Raw genomic sequence first — 21917 nt, 5'->3', positions numbered from 1 at the left:
AAAGGCTCTAGAACAGCCCTGAGTTTGTCCAGGTGACACTCCTCTGAAGAACAAAGACAAAGAGGAAGAAGGGGATTCGTTTTCAAGTCTTGTTTCTTTCAAAATAAAAGCTGAAATGTTTTGGAAGCATGATAATATTTCAGCCAGGATGCCGTCTCCAAGGAGACCTGCACCTCAGCGCTGAGCTCCACATCACGCCCTGTGAAAGCACAGATATAAATCTGCTGCAGTGAGAAGAACTTTACCCAACACAAGTGTAGAAGTAGACATTTGACTTTACCTACAACCTGTTAACAACAAAGCTTTCATTGCCTCTGTTGTTGATGTCATGTAGGACTAATCATACTTCACATCAGCCATGCACACGTCAGAGGATCTCCAGGCTTTCAGTAATAAAGCCAAGCAGATGATGTGAACATAGCAATAGTAAAACATGCATCATAATCAGCTGTATGTGTCGACTATGTGGCACCTCAGTCTTGTTGGCATGAAGAAAAGTTGTGTAACATGTAGCATAAGGGCTGCAAAGACATCATGTAGACAGCAGTCGTCTGTTAGTCGTAACGTATCTCCTGTTAAAGAGTTAAATGTGCGTTCTCCATCTCTGTCCTCTCACAGCTCGCCGTATACCAACTCCAGCTGTGGTAACCATGGCTGTGCCCATCAACACGCTGAAGCTGAGACGCCACCCGTCAAAATAAAAGTCTTAGTTCTGATATTTTGTAATGAGTTTGTAGATTTCCCACAGCTGATCGTAACAGCAGGCTGCCGGTTTGGAGAAGCCAGTCCAGGAATACTGGAACAGAAGCTAAACAAAGTCCTGCTGTGAACAGCACCAATATGGATTTTACACATCCATCCATCTTTTCAGCTCAGGGTCGTGTGTGTTTGCACCATGTTTACAGAAACTGGAACGTGACTCCACTTGTGGACAAAATGAGCGTCGCCAAGAGTTTGAAGGCGTTTTTGAGACTAAACATGGTGTTTTAGTGTCAGGGGTACGATTAGGTTGTGGTTAGGTTTAGGGCTGAAGGTTAGGGTCAGGCATTCAGTTTTTAGGGTTAGGGTTAGGTGTTAGGTAAAGCATTACATCAATGTCCCCACGGAGATATGAAAACAGGACTGTGTGTGTGTAACCCTATCCCAGCTGTTATTAGGCAAGAAGCAGTTAAACTGTGGGAGGATGTCAGGGTACCAGGAGAGAATCAGACATGGATTCAAACTCAGGACCTTCTTGCTGAGAGCAGGTTTATCCCACCTACAAAGATCATCTGTTTAAACGTGCGCTGTAACTGAGTATTTTTTAAACATGAGAAACCGAATATAAGGGTTGCTCTGCCACTGCTGCCTTGACCGGTTACTTCATTTTATCCAGTGACCACGTTGGCAGCATCAAAGCTGAGTAAGGCCACGCCCACACTTACACCGGGATTTTTGAAAACGTAGATTTTTCTGAGCGTTTGTGCCTTTCCTCCACACGTAAACGGCGTTTTCACTGAAAACTGAGATTTTTGAAAACGTCTTGTTAAGTCTAATTGTTGAATGTTGCCATTGTGTTTCTTAAATTTGTACAGTCTTAGTTCAAGCAGTAGGATCAAAGCCATTCCTTTGATCCTGACCACCTCTCCAACCACTCTGTGCTGGGGGAGGTTTTATTGTAGATACATCCTATCTGAAAGACCTGTTTCTATTGATGTAAGCTTCCTGGGTTTACGACCCTTTGGTCAGCAGGAGGTCTGACACACACACACACACACACACACACACACACACACACACACACACACTCAGTGTATACATTTACATACAGTGCTTTGTCTTTGTAACCAAAGGGGGGTTGCAAGGGGAGGTGTTTAGTAAACTATTGTTTGAAGTTTGTCAATAAAAGGCAGCAAGAGGAGGCCACCATCGGGGTCATTTTCGGTGGACACAGATGAGAGGCCTCCCTTGCGACCATTGTTACTTTTTCCACAGCGAGTGTTAACTTTACGACTTTTCACAGCTCCTTTGGAATCTGGATGGCCGACACCTGACAACCAGGATGAACCGTGTGTTTGGCTGATGTTTGTTTTTCTTTAAGAGTGCTTGTAAAGGATTCAGCACAGACAGACAAGTGACGATTGAACAGATGTGCAGTGGTTACAGAATAGTTACATGGAGCTCATTATCTGACCACACTGTTGGGCTCATGGTGAGTGACAAACCTAAGGGAAGTCACTGATTACAATGTGGAATGACGTTGAGATGTTAAATAATTTGGAACAAATTATGGGAAAAGTAGGAGTTTAATGAGTTTAAAATAAACCTGCAATGATACTTGTCTCTGTGATGCTGAATACTTTACTACTCTTATGATCTACAGTTGGTTGCAAATGTGAAGTTGTTTTATCTTTAAGACTTTGTCTTCTAGGATACAGGAGCTGGGAGCTAAACAAGCTGAAAATTTAAGTGCTGACTAATGTTTTTACACAGGGTTACAGCTTGGAGTGAAGCTGCTCCAAGGGACAAACCCTGGAGATTGTTTTAGGGAGACTGTGCAACATTCTTGTACATGTCTCATTGGGGAGTTGACACGTGGCGAAAGCCGTGTGGCGAGAGCAGTGTCATTTTTCAATTTGTAGATGTCATGAGGTGCCATGACGAGAAGGAGTGACTGAGAGGATTGTCCACAAGATGGAAGCTGAGGCCTGGAGAGAGTCTTCAGGAGGATCGGAGATCACCTTCAGCACAGAGAGCTGTGCTACTGGGCTTCCAAAGGATCGTCACGAGGAGACTTTGCACAGCAAATCTTAAATAAAATGAAAGAATTTCGACGTTGACGTTAAGGAAGACAACTAAGGTGTACGACGTGCTCTGCCTTAAATCTTCAGCAGCGTTGGAAAATGGAACCTGAGGGAGCGTGCCAAGCTCCAAAAAGTGACAGCGCAGAGGAGGTCCAGCGATGGACTTGTGGTTCTGTGAACAGCACAAATGCCAGGTGACTGTAAAATAACTAACAGCACTTTTTCCACAAGTGAAGCCAGTAACTTACTATCCTAAAAGATTAGCTCTAGTTGCTCGTGCTTTACCTCCATGCGTGAGATCAGTATGTGCAGCAGCTTAAGCTGTACAATGTTTCAGGAAATAGTTTATTTCACCTTTTGACATTGTTAGTTCCACACGAGGTAGATGTTTACTATCGCAGACTAAACTTACATTTCTTTCACCTACAAGACACTTGTCTTTAATGTTACTGTTACTCTCACAACCACACATATTACCATAAAGTGGTGCACAATTCTGAATCTGTCCAACCCTTTTTGCCAACGGAGGAAGGGCACTTCTCATGAGTGTAGAGAGCGCGAGGAGAAGAAGTGTAAGCTGAGGGATGACTTAATAGATGTGCCACTCGTTGAGGGAAAGGTTTGGTTTGTTGATGGTTTGAGTTTACAATAGCAGAGGGACAGACTAGAACAGGTTTTACTGTAGCAGACAGTGAGAGAGAGTTATCTATGTAGGACAACTAGCATGTTTCATATTTGCTTGAGCAGCAGAGATGCTAGCTTTAACGGAAGCGTGTAAAGCTGTAGAGAGACAATATACACTGATAGACAGTATGCATTTGCTACTGTACATTTCTTTGTAGTGCAGTGAGTGAGACGAGGTGAGACAACTTCTACAGGGAAACCTGTAGAGGTTGTCACACCTCGTCTCACTCACCCTAATTTACGAATAAATTCTTTACAAATCCTACCATGTGAATTCATTGATTTTTTTTTCACATTCTGTCTCTCACAGTTGAAGTGTACCTCTGGTGCAAATTACTGACCTCTGTCATCATTTTAGGTGGTGGAACTTGCACAATCGGTGGCTGACTAAATACTTTTTTGCCCCACTGTACCTCTCCCACCTGGAAAACAAAGACTCATACATCAGGGTACTTTTGGTTGATTACAGCTCCGCTTTCAATTCTGTGATCCCACACAAACTCACTCACAAGCTGGTGAAATGTAGAACATCCAGACTCAACAACTCCATCTTCCCCACTGCTATCAGACTCCTGAACAGCTGACCGACCTCAAACTGCAGTTTGCACATCAGGTCACTTTGCACACTAAGTTCATTTTGCACATTAAACTCCATGTACATCCATGTACATCGACATCTGCAGACCACACGTTTCTTCAGTTACTTATTTGTACTTATTTGCAGTTATTTATCTTTTTATTTTATTTTTTTTTATTATTTTCTATCCTCATTTTTATGTTTTTATTATTCTTATCTTGTTCTTTTAACCCTTATCTAACTTGGCATTGTGCATGCTCTTTCTTCTGTACATATGACAATAAACGCTTTGAATCTTGAATCTTTGAATCTTGAATCTGTACACATCTGTATGTTTCAGCTTTGTCCTTCAGTCACAACCTGGTGCATCTTCATCTTAACTCCCTGCTTCTATCGTGGTTAAAGCTGATGAATCCTCTGAAGATCAAACACTGATGGTGTTATTGGAGCTGAGTGAAGTTTGATGGCTTTATTATCCAGGCTGTGACACATGGCAGCTGTCAGAGCAGAACACATGAAGTCAGCAGTTGTGTTTAGATTCAGTTTAAATTCAGGGACACGGCGCCCCTGTTGATCCTCTACCTAATCACACGAGCCACGGTGTGAGAACGGGTGTGGGTCACAATCAGCCAAGGTTTTGGGTGAACCCATTGTGAGATCTAGCCCCACGCTATCATGTGATTTCCTGTGATCAAATGGCCCAGGATGTGAGTGGGCGTTAAGGTGTCCATGTCCCTCTTCGGTGACACTCCCATAGGGCTTAAAATCTGGGACTCTCCACCATTTGACCTTCGAACTGAAAAAGCTTCTCGGATGAAGGTGAAACGTCTTCAAGCAACTTAAAGAAGTCCAGACGCTTTTCTTTCCAAGCTCCTTCAACAACATCATTCATAGAACAACTTCCAGCTTCTTTTGCTCGGCTACAGTTTGGATGGATTTGCATTTAAAGATGCAACAAGACTAAAATGGTTAGGGTCAGGAGGTCAAAGGTCAGAGCTCCTGTGGGTCTGAGGGCGGCCTCATGCTGGAGAAGGATGAAGGAGTCTGACCTGAGCCAGTGTTTGACATGAACACATCAGCACTGCTGTCAGTGAGCCTAACGACAGCCGTTAGCATCATTTCAGTGTTTCAGTCATAAAAACACTTCCTGTCACTGTGGTGGTTACAGTGACATCATGCAGTTTGTGCTTTGACCTCCAGAGGGCGACAAATCAGCACAGACAGAGAGCTCCATTCAAACTTTGCTGCCATCAGGAATAATTCTTCAAATATAATCATCAGTGTTTGAGCAGTTATGATATCAGGGACAATCTAGACATGTGTGACAATACTGAACATGTCACATGACACACCTCAAACATCATGTGATCCACTCTCAGTCTGCACTTTCATTCATGACTTCAACAGGTTGAAATGAGCTTTGAAGAAACATCAGTTCAGTGCTGAAATATTTAAACGCTGCAGGAAGAACAACAACAAAGTGATGACGGATGTTTGTGCTTCAAACAGGAAAACCAGCAGAAATAAATCACAGCCTGCCAGAGGTTTGGAGTTTCCGAGGTGCAACTGAACGCAGCACAGTATTCCAATGCTCCTGATTGTCCTCAAACGTCTCTTTGGGTGTTTCCTTCCTGCTCAAAGTTTACTTTCACTTCCTGAACTTCGTGGAGTGGAGCTTGTTGTTGGTGTGTGAAGAAACTGTAAGTTTGCTTTGTTTCCTCCTTTAACAGTTTGTCTTTAGGAACTTTACTGTTTGTTCAGCTCGTGTTTGATTTCTTCACACAACAAACTGTGTGTGTTTGTATTTCCGGTCTCTCCATTAAAGTCAGTGTGTAATGTTTCCTGGCTAACATCAGCTGTGTGCAGCTTAGTTCAGCACAAATCTGCCGCTCCATAGTTCACGGTAACGGACTCACAGCTGGACCAACGAGGCCGAGTGTGTCCGCCACTCTGAGCTACGTTCGTGTTTGTGTACTTGTAGTTTGTACTTTGAGTTCACTCAGAGCCCACAGAGGACGCAGCGTACGTGATGACGTCACAGCCCTTTACCTCCTTTACTGTCACTGTGATTAATATTTACACACGAGACACCTGCAGAGCTCTGACGCTAAGCTAGCACACAGCACAGGGTTCTAGAGTGCGACCAATTTGGTCGCAAATACGACCAAATTTTTCAGTGGTGCAACTAAAAAAAGACATTTGGTTGCACCTGTGCGACCAACTGTTCGGGTAGCAAAAAAAATAAATCTGCAACCTTCCCTGTGGTCAACAACAGACACACATTTTGCCCCTATCGTGGACTAAACCAATCGGAGATAGTCAGGGGTGGGACCTCTCTGATTGGCCGTGGTCCAGTTGAAAGTGCAGGTGGAAGTGGGAGGTGAGTATAAAGCGATATCAATTCATTAAATCCTGAATCGACTTTTAAATATAACTGTGATTTGCCAGAAACGCCAGATTCTCAGATTAAAGCTCACAAAACCAGTTCAACAACAACCAAACAGCAGATGAGAGCAGGTACACGGATTCCACAGAAAGACGCAAACACAGACCCGACGCATCAGAATCAGCTTTGTCTTTCTCGGCTTTCTCACCCGACGGCCCGTAGACGGACACGCAGTCGGAGATTAGGGATTCTGATGCGTCCGGTCCGCGCTGTGTTCACGTCTTTTTGCGCTGATTCTGAGCTGCAGGTTTTGTCTCTCTTTCAACCAAAATTCACCGAGCCAGCAGCAAAAGAAGCAGCAAACTGCGCTTCACATTTGATCAATGTCGTCATGAATTTTGCTGTTTTGCTTCCACGACTATTAAAATCACACTTCATGCACAGCTAGCTCTCTCTCTCTCTCTCTCTCTCTGTACTCCAAGAACAGTTTCCCGTCTCCAATCTCTGTTTGACCTCGGACAAGAAAGCCTGTTTTTTCTGTTGTTCAATACTGAAGAAATTTAAACTTCATATGCAGAACATTGTAGAATATTTTTAAGGTTATCTGCTATAAAAAGCCAGACCAGGAAAATCTCCTTCATGTTTTTCTGTGTTTTATTCTCAGTTACTTTAACACAAAGGCATCTCCTGTGATGTTCACAATTCTGATGAAGTCAGTACTGATAAATGATCAGAATTATAATATTTCTGACTGTCTGAGGCTAAGTTGAATCGAATCGGGACTTTGAAAACCGGAATCGAATGGATTATAGAAATCAGTGATGATACCCAGCCCTGGTGAGCAGCCTAGGCACGACAGAAGTGGATGTAGCTGTAATAGGAAAAGAACTATTGCTAACTTTTCTGTTAAGTTAAGGCCTGATCCTTCTGAAATTCATAGCCAGTGCTCTGACACGGTGTCATCAATCTTTGAATGCTGAAAAAGCACAGTGTATCCAGAAAAACACATTATATTATATCAATTATTAGAAAATTTGTGTGCGCCTAACTTTTGTGCCGGTACGCCTAACTTTTTAAAGTTAGGCGTACCGGCACGCCCATGGCAAAAAGTTAGTCTAGAGCCCTGCAGCATGCTAACACTAAGCTAACGCTAAGCTAGCCAAGAACCCAGAGTGACGTAAAGCTGAGTAAACACTGACCCCAGACCAGCACCGTGATAAAGTGAGCTGCTGCTGCTGAACTTGAACAGGTAACAAAGTGATGAGCAGTCAGGCTGCAGGTTTCTACCTGTTCATGTTTCTACAGTAGAATCACTTTGAAGTGTCTTTGTGCTGTTTCATCTTTGATTTGTGTTCATAAACACTCAGAGAAACATCACGTGACCTCATCAGGATCTGTGTTGGTGTGTGGGGCTGTACCTCAGCTTTATGTTGTTACATGCTCATTTGTTCATTTTAACATCAAAGTAATGTTATGAGGAGTAATGAAGTAACGTACTCCATTACTTTTAATTAAAGTGTTCTGTGTAATATGTGTAATAATGACTGTTTTGAGTAATGACCAACACTGATCACAACAAAGAGGAAATGCCTCCAACATGCACAAACATTTGAGCCACAACATGCAGTTAATGTGCACAAATGTCTTTGATATGCTGCTCAGTGATGGTGGTGACTGTCAGAGCAGAGCTACTGAGAATCAATAAGTAATATCAATGATGGGATCAGAATCACTAAATTCTTCTCATCCCTGTCAGTATCATACATGTGCTGTATAATGTGATAAATGTAGAGGTGCTGGCTGTTCTCTCACTCTGCTGTTTAGCTGTAAAGGACGCCTCCCTGCCTTTGTCTCATTCATGACCTTTAATAGTCTCTTCTAACATGCAGAGATCTGTATGATCTGTTTCATAGAGTCTAACCAGCCTGTACAGGTAACAACAACAGTCACTGCATCACTGACACACAAACGTCATCTCTGTCAATAACAACATTCATACATGGAATAAAAACACATCAGTGGATCATTGCTGGAGCTGATGTTTGTGCTCCTGGTGCAAAGGCTCTCAGTTTCCTCCTTGAAATAACATCAGTGGTGGGTCAGCGACATGCTTTCTTTCCCTCTCAGGTTTAAATATCTGGGACTCTCCACCGTTTGGTTTTAGAGCTGAAGAAGCTTCTCTGATGAAACGTCTTCCAGAAACTTAAAGACGTCTCTTTTCTCTCCAAGCTCCTTAGATCACATGACCTGGATGACTGAACCTACAGACATATTGACCTGGTTTCTAGGTCACATGACAGGTCAGAGGTCAGCGACTGTAACTCAGTTCCTCCTGTTAATGTGAACTCACTGAGTGTTTGTGGTTTACCTCTCAGACTGACTGAAGATGATGATGGAGGAAGAGGAGGACAGAGTAGAGTCTGCAGGGTCCAGCTGTCCGTCTGTGAGGAGTGACCGGTCCAAAGGTCGAAATCCAAACTTCAGTGGTGAACCTGGAGCAACGAGGTCAGAGAGCTGAACTCACTGAGTAACAGAAATAATTCTGCACTGACATTTTAATCAGTGTTGACTCTGGTTGATTGTCTGACTGTGTTTGTGAGCTGAGAGGAAATGAAAATGAGTTTGTAACAAAAATCAGTTTTGTCCAGTTTTCCTGTAAAAAGCTGAACTCTAATCTAAGAGGATGTTACTGACAGGAAACAGCTGCATTATCTGCAGTCTGTGTGATCACAGCTGCTTCAATCATGTTTGTGTCTGCAGAGGTCAGAGGTCACAGTCTGCAGGGTCCAGCTGTCCGTCTGTGAGGAGCGACTGGTCCAAAGATGACCCTCCACTCTTCAGTGGTGAACCTGGAGCAACGAGGTCAGAGAGCTGTGATGACTCCTTTACATGTTTGTGTTTCCTGGATAAATATGACCTGAAACATCCTCAGATTGTTACAAAGATTCATTAAAAAGAAAACAATGAAAGAGAAAAGATCCAAATGTTCGACTTGGTCATTTGCTGTTTGAGGACAGTGATGCTCATATCTGTGGGGAAAGTGTGGCCTGAGTGGGTTCATGTTTGTCTTTAAAGAACAGAGCTGCTCTGATTCTCTTTGTGTCTGATCTGTTAAACAGTCTGAGAGGTCACACAGAGACCCAGCAGCTAAAGCCTGGATCATACTGGCTGCTGTTACTCCATCAGGACAACACTGAACCACAGTGGTGTGGATGTAGTGGATAAATCCCACCATACTGATGCTCAGAGTTAACCACAGGGAACAAAACCAGATGTTACCTTCAGATTGTGACCTTTGGAGTGGACGATGCAGATTTCAATAGAGAATAAATGTTGTTGTTTTTCAGCTGTGAAGAAAGAATCAAATTTTCTGAACTTAAGAATTTATGATGCTGGAAACAACATGGAGACTATAACACAACATTTCCACTGTGTTCATAGAATGAATGTAAAACTGTCAGACATTCATTAAATATGCAAAATGTCTACAGAAGCATCAGAGGGTCAGACGTGAAGCACTCAGTGATTTTGATCAAATGACTCATCAGTTATTGATCTGTACTACACTGATCTACCACGTTAGTAAAGCTGGTGTTCTGGTGGTGGAGGGAGACTCGGATCATGTTCTGGTTTTGGAGCAGTGATCTGCTGATGGTTCAGTTTGATGAGCTTCTTCAAAATCATCCCTGACATCACCACTGAAAGGACGTCCATGAAAACAGACTGAAAATTACGGATATGTTCACAATCTGAGAGTTTAAAACTTGACAGACTTGATTCAGATGAAGTTATTTGAGCAGAAACTCCTGGATCTTTATCCTGTGTTGATCTAATCCTTCATGGTTCCTCCACAGAGTGGAGCAGCAGAGCTCAGAGGTTCCCAGTGGTCAGTCTGCCCAGCAGCATCAAACACAGCTGGACTCCATATTTATGGTCTGTACATGTACAACAACTACTGTTACATCTGTTCTGTTCACAGTCATCTCCATGCTGCTCTTTGTAGACCAGTGGATCGTCAGTGTGTCCAACATGGATCTGATGTTTGGCTCCATGATTTCAGTCTGATTGGCTCATTCATAAATATTCTGTTCCAGCTGCTGGAGGACAACATCATCACTTTTGTGAAGAACGAGCTGAAGAAGATCCAGAAGGTTCTGAGTCCAGATTACCCAGAATGCTTAGAGAGTCAGAGGAGCAGCAGCAGAGAGGCGTTTGTGAAGATCACAGTGGACTTCCTGATGAGAATGAAGCAGGAGGAGCTGGCTGACCGTCTGCAGAGCAGTAAGAGGATTTATCTAAAGATTTAAGCTGCTGGATAAATGAACATTTTCCAGAGATGGAAGATGGAGCAACATGTTTTAAAGATTAGTTCTTTTTGGAATTGAGTGTTTATTTTTCTTCTCATTCAGAACTTCAAGCTGCAGTTTGTCATCGTAACCTTAAATCCACCCTGAAGAAGAAGTTCCAGTGTGTGTTTGAGGGCATCGCTAAAGCAGGAAACCCAACCCTCCTGAATCAGATCTACACAGAGCTCTACATCACAGAGGGAGGGACTGCAGAGGTCAATGATGAACATGAGGTCAGACAGATTGAAACAGCATCCAGGAAACCAGACAGACCAGAAACAACCATCAGACAAGAAGACATCTTTAAAGCCTCACCTGGAAGAGATGAACCAATCAGAACAGTGCTGACAAAGGGAGTGGCTGGCATTGGGAAAACAGTCTTAACACAGAAATACAGCCTGGACTGGGCTGAAGACAAAGCCAACCAGGACATCCAGTTCATATTTCCATTCACTTTCAGAGAGCTGAATGTGCTGAAAGAGGAAAAGTTCAGCTTGGTGGGACTTGTTCATCACTTCTTTACTGAAACCAAAGAAGCAGGAATCTGCAGCTTTGAAGACTTCCAGGTTGTGTTCATCTTTGATGGTCTGGATGAGTGTCGACCTCCTCTGGACTTCCACAAAACTACAATCCTAACTGACCCTAGAAAGTCCACCTCAGTGGATGTGCTGCTGATAAACCTCATCAGGGGGAAACTGCTTCCCTCTGCTCGCCTCTGGATAACCACACGACCTGCAGCAGCCAATCAGATCCCTCCTGTCTGTGTTGGCATGGTGACAGAGGTCAGAGGGTTCACTGACCCACAGAAGGAGGAGTACTTCAGGAAGAGATTCAGAGATGAGCAGGCCAGCAGGATCATCTCCCACATCAAGACATCACGAAGCCTCCACATCATGTGTCACATCCCAGTCTTCTGCTGGATCACTGCTACAGTTCTGGAGGATGTGCTGGAAACCAGAGAGGGAGGAAAGCTGCCCAAGACCCTGACTGAGATGTACATCCACTTCCTGGTGGTTCAGGCCAAAGTGAAGAAGGTCAAGTATGATGGAGGAGCTGAGACAGATCCACACTGGAGTCCAGAGAGCAGGAAGATGATGGAGTCTCTGGGAAAACTGGCTTTTGATCAGCTGCAGAAAGGAAACCTGATCTTCTATGAATCAGACCTGACAGAGTGTGGCATCGATATCAGAGCAGCCTCAGTGTACTCAGGAGTGTTCACACAGATCTTTAAAGAGGAGAGAGGACTGTACCAGGACAAGGTGTTCTGCTTCATCCATCTGAGTGTTCAGGAGTTTCTGGCTGCTCTTCATGTCCATCTGACCTTCAGCAACTCTGGACTCAATCTGCTGGAAAAACAACAAACAACCTCTACATGGTCTAAACTATTTAACAAACCAAACCTACAATCTCTCCACCAGAGTGCTGTGAACAAGGCCTTACAGAGTCCAAATGGACACCTGGACTTGTTACTCCGCTTCCTCCTGGGTCTTTCACTGCAGACCAATCAGAGTCTCCTAGAAGGTCTGCTGACACAGACAGGAAGTAGCTCACAGACCAATCAGGAAACAGTCCAGTACATCAAGGAGAAGCTCAGTGAGAATCTGTCTGCAGAGAAAAGCATCAATCTGTTCCACTGTCTGAATGAACTGAATGATCATTCTCTAGTGGAGGAGATCCAACAGTCCCTGAGATCAGGACGTCTCTCCACAGATAAACTGTCTCCTGCTCAGTGGTCAGCTCTGGTCTTCATCTTACTGTCATCAGAAGAAAATCTGGATGTGTTTGACCTGAAGAAATACTCTGCTTCAGAGGAGGCTCTTCTGAGGCTGCTGCCAGTGGTCAAAGCCTCCAACAAAGCTCTGTGAGTACATTTGTACTCATGTCTTTACTTTTAACATCTACTGTGTCAGTAATTTATTTCACCAGGCTTTCTGTCTTTGTATGAATTTGTAAAGTTTTGGGATTTCTCCAATACAACTGTGACCTCTTTGATGCCTCCAGAACTCGGTGTACTCGAGACGCTGGATTCACCATAAACTCTGATCATCACTGCTGCTGTTATGTTATCAGTCTTTGTTTAAACACTTAGGCTGCATGTGCCTGATGTTGTGATACTTTATATTCACATGCATGCTCCTAGATACATTTCTACTGCAGGTCTATTTTTAGTCACAAATGTTGGTGAAACACTTGCTTTTACATGCATGGTGGGTCCTGCATTAAAGAAAGCATTTGAATTACTCAGTGAATCCTGGCAGCCAGAGAAACATCCTTAGTTCCACTTTAAACTAAACTCTGCTTCGGTCTTCCACAGTGTGTTTGTTGTTTCTTTGTTGTTGTTGGCCTGCTCTCTCCTCTCACTCCAATCTGGCTGCAGCAGATGTTTGTCCCTCCCTGAACCTGCAGACTTGGGTGCAGCACCTCAGTTCATCTTCAGTCTGAAACCAGCTGTTTTAGCTATATCCCCTCAAGCACACCTTCCCTGGTCATCTCTGCTGTGGTTGCTATAAAATTTAATCTTAATTTTAAAAAAAAGAACAAAAAACTGAAGTCAGACTTGATGCCATTTGTTGGCAGCATGGTGCCTGTTTGTCTTTGATGATAAACTGCAGCACAGTCTAAAGCAAACCTTCGGACTTTATTGACTTTATGCATGTATATATTCTTCCTGTTCACCTTGGACACACAACAGCTCTCTGTTTGTTGTGATTGGATCTAGAACAGCCAACATATCCTAATCTAGATGATTTCTAAGGTGGTATCTGGGACGAAAAGTTAAAATCAGCTTGGATGGCCTGTACTGTATGATGGCCTTGGTTGCACCACATTGATAGCCATGCAGGGTGGTTCACTCCTTGTGCAAGAAGACCGAGGAGTGAGCCACCCTTGGTCAAAGCTTGGCCATTCAAGCTCACTGTTTTCCCCTTGTTGGTTGATGATAGTATTTTTTTTACCTGACTTATGGTCATCATTGTCTTCAAATTAACTCACACACTGCTGACTGCTGTAGCTTACCTGGCTGAGCAGGTGACCCATGCACTGAAGGTTAGAGTCGTGACTCCAGGGCCTGGTTTGAGTCTGCCCAAGACCATTTCCTGTGTTATTCTCCTCACTTCTCCCTCCCTTCCTGTCTTCTTTGTCCTGTACAGTGAAGACAAAAGGCCTCAAGTTGTGAAAACTCTTCCCCTTCATCATCTTCCATCTCTCTCATCTAAAATCACCAGTATTCTCTGAGTAGAGAATCTTTTCACAATCTTGAATGATAAGGATCCAAGTGGGTAAAGTTATTTATTTGTTGTGTTCCTATTTGCAGCTGGGATAGATTAAGAAAAACTATCGGCTGCCCAAATTACATCCAGTTTAGAAGACAAACATTGAGTGAAGTGTTTGTTTCATCATCCTTCACAACTCATCAACCAGGTGTCACAAACTGCAGCAGGACAGTACAAAGCATGTCATACTGGATGGCTGCAACAACCAGAGTTTTACCTACCTTTGGTATTTCTTGACAGCATGAGCGTAATATTTACTGAACAGAGTCGTCTTCTGTAATCTTTTCAGATTCAGATTCAGAACACTGTATTTATTTTCAAGGGGCAATTAGGATACTGACCTTGTTAACCGTACATACAATACACAAACATCACATTGGGGAGACGGGTCAGGCTAGGTAGCTGGCCGGTCAGCTGCTAGAGCAGCGACCCGGAACCGAACAGCAGAAAATGCACAACATCAGGAAAGATGAGGAGAAAAAAGAACTCCTCCCAGACTGAGCTCCAACAGGGAGATCAGTTTGAGAACAGACAAAAAAAATGACCTTAGCTCAGAGCACATGAAAACTCTTAATGCGCCATAGAAACACATGACAAGCAACAGGGATGGGTAAAAGGTGAGAGACAGCCGGTGTAGACAGCGCACCCGGGCCTGCAGCATTAACGCTGGTCCCCTCGACCCACCGTCTGCACCGGGAGGGGATAAGCATGCTTAGGATGGGAAGGAACAGTCTAAACACCGTCTGTTATCAGGGTGAGATTTGTTAAGCTCCAGCCTTGAGACCACAGCTGGCGCCGGTATGTTAGCCGCATGAGATGATGGTGGCTTTCTTTGGTGCGAACAATTGCATGTCAATTTCACAGCTGATCTAACAGTCCGTCACTCGTCTCTCAATCTCCCGTTGGAGAGCCACGAGCTTCTCCGAGAGGTTATCAGTTTTGCGCTCAAAGAGCAAAGTCTGAGAACTCACGACCACCATGAGCTTCTTCAAGATTTCATCCGTGCTGCGTTCAATGAGCCCATTTTCAGAAGTCACGACCCGTCCCATTGTTTCAGTCACAGCTGGCAGCCTTGTGGGGGTTTGAACAGCTGATTCTGCTTTCTTTAATCTTCAATAAGCCAGGGCCAAGCCAGCTCAGATCAGCAAGAACCCTTTGCTGCTGGGAATGTCCATGCTGCTAGCTGGAAAGAAGCAATTATCTCTGCCATCCCAAAAGAAAACAAGGATAAATTAGAATGTGCGTCATATAGACCAATATCTGTTCTTAATACAGATTACAAGCTGTTTACATCTATCATGGCTCGACGATTAGAAAAGTTCTTACCTAATCTAATTCATAATGATCAAACAGGTTTTATTCGAGAGCGCCAAATACAAGATAATGTACGACGGACATTACAAATTATTAATCATATTCAAAAGAATAAAATAGAAGCAATGGTAATCAGTATCGATGCAGAAAAATCACTCGATTCAGTTAATTGGAACTTTCTTTACCGAGTCTTGCAAACATTTGGCTTTCACGAAAATATAATTAAGACAATACAGGCACTTTATGATAACCCTACGGCAAGGATTAAAATTAATGGCTACCTATCAAATAGTATTAAGCAGCAAAGAGGAACAAGGCAGGGCTGTGCGTGCTCACCATTATTATTTGCGTTATATCTGGAACCATTGGCTCAATATATAAGACAAAATAAAGAAGTAGAAGGTATTAATATCCATGAAAAGGAGCATAAATTAGCCTGCTATGCAGATGATATTTTAATATTTTTGGGTCAACCATCAAACTCTTTACCTAAATTAATGCAATCATTTGAATACTTTGGTCGACTATCTGGATATAGGGTTAATATGAGTAAAACACAATTGCTTAAGTACAACTATATTCCATCAGAAGAAATTAAAAATAAGTATCAATTAGCATGGCAAACAGAGTACTTTAAATATCTAGGAGTCATAATACCTAAGGATCTTACAGAACTATTAGAACGAAATTATTTACCAATACAGAAAAAAATTAAGGAACATATAGCGAGATGGAATCTAATTCCATATTTAAGTTTATATTCGAGAATAAACTCAATTAAAATTAATATTCTTCCTAAATTATTATATTTATTTCAAACATTACCAATAGAAATTAACCAGAAACAGTTTAATGAATGGGATAAAATTTTGTCAAGATACATATGGCAAGGAAAAAGGCCCCGAATTAGATTTAAAACCCTACAACTTAACAAAGGAAAAGGGGGGTGGGGCTTACCTTCTCTTAGGGAATATTATTGGGCAGCACAATTAAGGCTTATGATATGCTGATGTAATCCTTCATATGACGCTCAATGGAAAGTTATTGAGGAGAGTCTGACCTCCATCCCCATATAAGCTATTATAGCAGACAGAAGCTTGCAAAATTTAATAAAAACTATTGAAAATCCATGGATCAAGTTGACTTTTAAAATTTGGGAAACAGTAATAAAAGAATATAAACTAGAAGAGGATATAGCAGTTCTTAAGTGGTGTGCATATGACACACATTTTGCTCCAAATAAATTGGACACCAGATTCAAAGATTGGACATATAAAGGATTAACAGCTTTATGTATGATAATGGAGGAAGGCAGACTAATTAGTTTTGATAAAATGAAAGATAAATATTCATTAGAAACACAGGATTTTTATAGATGTCTACAGATGAGGCATTTTGTCAATAAAACGATAAAAGCTAAGGCTGAATTGAGTAAACAGCTGATAGACGTATTTAAAAGGGCAGTTCAAATAAAAATAGAGGTATTATAGGTGACCTCTATAAAGGATTAACAAATATGAAATTACACTCAACCTTGTATATCAAAACAAAATGGGAAATGGAGGGAGGAATAGAGATAAAGGAGGAAGAATGGACAACAATGTGGGCATATCAATGGAAATGTAGCAGCTCACAGAGCTGGCGGGAATTTGGGTGGAAATGCCTGATAAGATATTTTATTACACCTCTCCAAAAATCTCACTATGAAGGTAACCCTCCCGCTTGCTGGAGAAATTGTGGAAATACAAATGCAAATCATCTAATCATTCTAAACTAATCTAACCATAGACAAAGGGCATCTTTGTACATTTAAAAGAAGGTAAAGAAACATAGAATCATTTTTCCTGTAACACTATCATATTTTCTGGGACTGTCATGTTATTAAAACTTATTGGAAGGGAATACATGCAGCAATACAAGAGACATTTGGAAGATATTTACCTTTGGAAAGTAAAACTCTACATTTTGGACTTATGCCAGAAGGATGGACAAAGAACGATAAATACTTGTTTAATATTTTACTGGCAGCAGGCAAAAAAGCCATCACAAAAAAATGGCTTTCTTCAGAGAGCCCAACTATGAACACGTGGATGAACATCACACTGGACATTTACAGAATGGAGAAAATGACAGCAGATGTGAACTACAAGAGGGACCTGTTTGTATCACGATGGAAGAAATGGATGGACTACATTAGAAAACGCAGGCCAGTTTTTGCTTTTGCGTTAGATTTTGACTTTGTTAACTACTAGAAGACTAGAGGAAAAATTAGTTACATTAATGGAAACAAAAACACACTCCCTATATTTATTTATTTATTTTTCTTTCCTTTTTCTTTATGTATTTTTTCTTTATGTTGTTTGTTGTTTCCTGTTTTGCTTCTTTGTCTTTTCTTCTTCTTCTGTCATTCTTATTGTATGGATATTTTAGTTGTTTAAATATAGAAAAAAATAAAAAAAATATATGTACTGAAAGATAGCTGAAGTTGATGGTATTGTATAGTGATTCTAAAATGTCAATAAAAAAAAAAAGCTGGAATCCAATGAGTCCAAGTCTTCTGCTGATTCAGCATCACATTCATCTTTGCTCCTTGTTCTGCATCCCCACCATGGACTTCATTCCTTTCCAAGCCAGCCTTGAGTGTCCTTTATTCAGCTCATCCTCTGCTTTACTTTTACACCTGATTTTAGCTGCTTTTCTTCTCTCCCTCATAACAAGACAGCTTCTTCTGCCTGAGAACATGTTGGAGTGATTTACTAATCCAGGGCTGATTTTGGGGGAAAATAGTTCCCATTTTCAAAGTAATCCCCATTTTTCCCAGAATGAAATGTAAGTAGAAATAAATGATCTAAGTGAGAACATGAGCCTTTAAAAAGGCTCTTCTGAGGCTGCTGCCAGTGGTCAAAGCCTCCAACAAAGCTCTGTAAGTACATATGTGATCATAGCTTTAGCTTTTAAATGTTTATTCTAGTTAACACAGATCAGGTGGAACAACTCAAATAAAATATCAAAAATATTAAGTGGTCATCGGTACTCAGTTTGTTCAATACTGAATACAATGGAGCACAAATTGTCCACGTTTCTGAAATATTTCTGGGTGTAACTGTCACCAAAGTGCAATTTAGACCTGGCCTGTAGTTGTTATCTAAGTGATAATCATCAATTCTACTAAAACAAATACAAAATAAAGAAATTTGACACATTCTGTTGATATCAAAAGCACACTGAACAATTCAGTGTTGTTTTACTGCTGCTCTCTCTTCACTTCTTCTCCTCTGATTCTCTCCACATGTTGCTCTGCATCAGTGCTCAGTTTCCTGACAAAACAAGATGAAATATTGCTAAATATAATAGTATCTCATTACACTTCAACATAAGTGTTTTATTTTTGTAATTGTTTATCTGTTATTTTTCAGACTGAGTCACTGTGACCTGTCAGAGAGAAGCTATGAAGCTCTGGCCTCAGGTCTCAGCTCTCAGACCTCTAATCTGAGACAGCTGGACCTGAGTAACATTAACCTGAAGGATTCAGGCGTGAAGCTTCTATCTGAAGGACTGAAGAGTCTACGCTGTACACTGGAAACTCTCAGGTGAGATCAAGCATTTTTCTTTCATCAACTGACAGAATTAGCAGATTAATAATAAGGCAGTCCTCTAATAAGAGGAGAAGTGGAGGTGTTTTGAAGGGCAACATACTCTTATGTTAACAAGACAGGAAGTAGTTCCTGGGAACTGCTTCCTTTGTTATTGTCTAAGTAGAAACATGATGGTGAAACAGTGATGAGTTTGCAGAGGTGGATCCACACAACTCAACAATGCTGTTGCGTGCTGAAAGCAGACTTCTCACAGATTCTGAGGCTGCAGGTTTCATCACTGTCCAACCAAAATTCACTGAACCAGCAGTAAATGAACGTCCAAAACTACGCTTCATGTTTAAAAAACAGATGATCAGGGGGATTTGTGTTTACATCTTTTTTGTGTGATCTGTTCACCTGCTGTTTCAGCTGTTTGGTGGTTGTTGAGATGGTTTTGTGAACTTTTAGCTGAGATTCTGACGTTTCTGTAGATACCACACATGTCTAATTACTTTGTACAGCATGAATGGCCATAACGAGGTTTTTAATTGTTTTTAATTTAATTTAATTTTTTTTATTTTAATCAATTTTAATTCATGCGCCAACCAGCGTGGAGCCTGTTACAGTCGCTCCTGCTTTTCTCTTAGTTTAGCTCTTTTTTCTTACTTGTATTAAATAATTTCCCCCAGGGATCAAAAGTAAAAGTATTCTGATTCTGATTCTGCAGTCTGTCAGGCTGTTTGATCACAGAGGAAGGCTGTACTTCTCTGGCCTCAGCTCTGACCTCCAACCCCTCCCATCTGAGAGAGCTGGACCTGAGCTACAATCATCCAGATCTCTCAGGAATGAAGCTGCTGTCGGCTGGACTGAAGGATCCAGGCTGGAGACTGGACACTCTCAGGTATGGAGATAATGTCTGACAGAGGAGGAAGAGCTGGAAACATTTTCTGTGTCCTTCACTCACTTCCTGTTTGTTTCCTGCAGATGAGACATGAGCAATCACACATGCAGGAATATTTTCAGGGACAGACACACTAGTCTAGCTGGATAGTACATGGATATTTATGTAGGGGGTCTCCAAGTAGTCTGTTTGCAGGAACATTAATGATAACTGATAAGTCATGTTGAGAGTTTCATTAAAAGTAGACCTACAGTCCATAAATATTTGGACAGAGACAACATTTTGTAACTTTAGATACACTTTATTAGGTCACAGATGTACTATACCTGAGATAGTGGCCACTGTGTACCGAATAAAGTGTCAGCCATGTGTATGTTTCCCATGCTGTATGTCCACAGTCACAGTGACAGTCAGTGACACTGACAGAAGGATGAAACAAGGCTGTGAATCATTTCAGTCTGTGTTTGTTACAAAGAGGCAGACAGGAGCAGCTAGCCTACCTAGCACTAGCTGCTCGCATTGTTAAAAGGGAAGAGAAAACAATATTAGCATTAGCTGCTAATAATTATTCACCCCTAATTAGAATAATCCGCTAAAAGCAGCCTACTTACCATTAACTCCTCACTTTGTTGTTACCCAACGGAAAAGAGTATTAGTATTAGCTACTATCATTTTTAATAAGTAAGAGAAAACAGTGTTATTGGATAATGCTAACTCACATTAAATTAGCATTAGCTATTTACAGCAGCGTACTTAGAATTAGCCACTCACACTGTTAAAAAGTAAGGGAAAACAGTATTAGCAGTAGCGCATAATGCTAATTCACGTCAACGTAGCATTAGTTAATAATGGCAGCCTACTTAGCATTAACTGCTCACTAATATAATGCTAATTTGCATCAAATTAGCATTAGCTGCTCAAGTTGTTATAAGGAAAAAGAGAAAACGATATTAGCATTAGCTGGTAATAATTATTCACCCCTAATTAGAATAAGCCGCTAATGGCAGCATACTTGGCATTAACTCCTCACATCGTTATAATGCAAATGAGGCTAACTTGCATTAAATTAGACTGCTGTTATTAGCTAATGCTATTTAGCAGTACCTGCTCACATTGTTATAAAGCAAAGGAAAACAATATGAGCATTAGCTTCAAATGCATATTTGCCTTAAATTAGACGTAGGTGCTAATGGCGGCCTACTTAGCATTAGCAGCTCAGACGTTGTAATGCTAGGAAAAAGAGTGTTAGCATTAGCCGTTCACATTGTTATAAAGTTAAGGGAAATAGTGTTAGCAATAGCTACTCACATTGTTAAAAAGTAAGCATTAGCATTAGTGCATAATGCTAATTCACATCAAATTAGCATTAGTTAATAACGGCAGCCTATTTAGCATTGGCAGATAATGTTGACCTTGGCCCACTGCAAAAGTTAAGAACTAAAGATTTAGGAGTGTTTCTCGATAGCTCTTTCTCATTTGAGAAACAAATGAATTCTGTTATTAAAACCAGCTGTAAGGTTTATATTGTTGATTGTCATTTATGCTTAGAAATATTTACTCATATATGCTTAGAGTTGTATAATCGATTGGATGATGATAGAGGTTTGATCCTTAGTAGTCTGTAAAGACTCTGTGTGCCTTCCAGAGTGCTCTGGCATGCACACACCACTTGGGGCCATGAGAGAGGTCGTACCCTCTCTTACTGATTTATGGTGTAGGACAGGGGTCTCAAACTCAATTTAGCTGGGGGCCGCTGCAGGCAGAGTCTGGGTGAGGCTGGGCCGCATTAGGTTTTCCACAAGAAAGGCATGGTTAAAAAATTCCAATCTTCTCAAATCTCTTTATTTTTATTTTTTAACACAAAATATGAAAAATGAATAAACAAATTAAGAATTAATAAGAAAATAAATCAATCTGTAATACATAAATAAAATAATAATAAGATATTTTTAGTCAGTGAACTTGTGTGTATCTTTCAGTCTTCTATATCTGCTGTATTTAGATTGAAATGTCTGTATTAACAGTTCTATAACCTTCTTCTGAACATGAATGGAACACTGTAGAAAATGAACTGCTCTT

The 21917-nt window shown here is 41.3% G+C and overlaps 1 protein-coding gene across 1 annotated transcript in view; it reads left to right on the top strand.

Annotated features, from left to right (window-relative positions):
• LOC146634350 (protein NLRC3-like) overlaps positions 1-21917 on the top strand; it is a 229003-nt gene that overhangs the window by 201479 nt on the left and 5607 nt on the right. Inside the window, exons 8-9 of the mRNA XM_085376970.1 lie at positions 18779-18952; positions 19665-19838. Coding sequence (XP_085233096.1) covers positions 18779-18952; positions 19665-19838 — 348 coding nt within the window. The remainder of the gene's footprint in view (positions 1-18778; positions 18953-19664; positions 19839-21917) is intronic.

This window comes from Diplotaxodon limnothrissa, linkage group LG3 (assembly GCF_057381915.1).
Source record: "Diplotaxodon limnothrissa isolate DT_005_m linkage group LG3, D_limnothrissa_male_GT1.1, whole genome shotgun sequence".
Classification (NCBI taxonomy): domain Eukaryota; kingdom Metazoa; phylum Chordata; class Actinopteri; order Cichliformes; family Cichlidae; genus Diplotaxodon; species Diplotaxodon limnothrissa.
The sequence above is the reverse complement of the archived record's forward strand: the minus strand, read 5'-3'. Positions and strand labels throughout refer to the sequence as shown.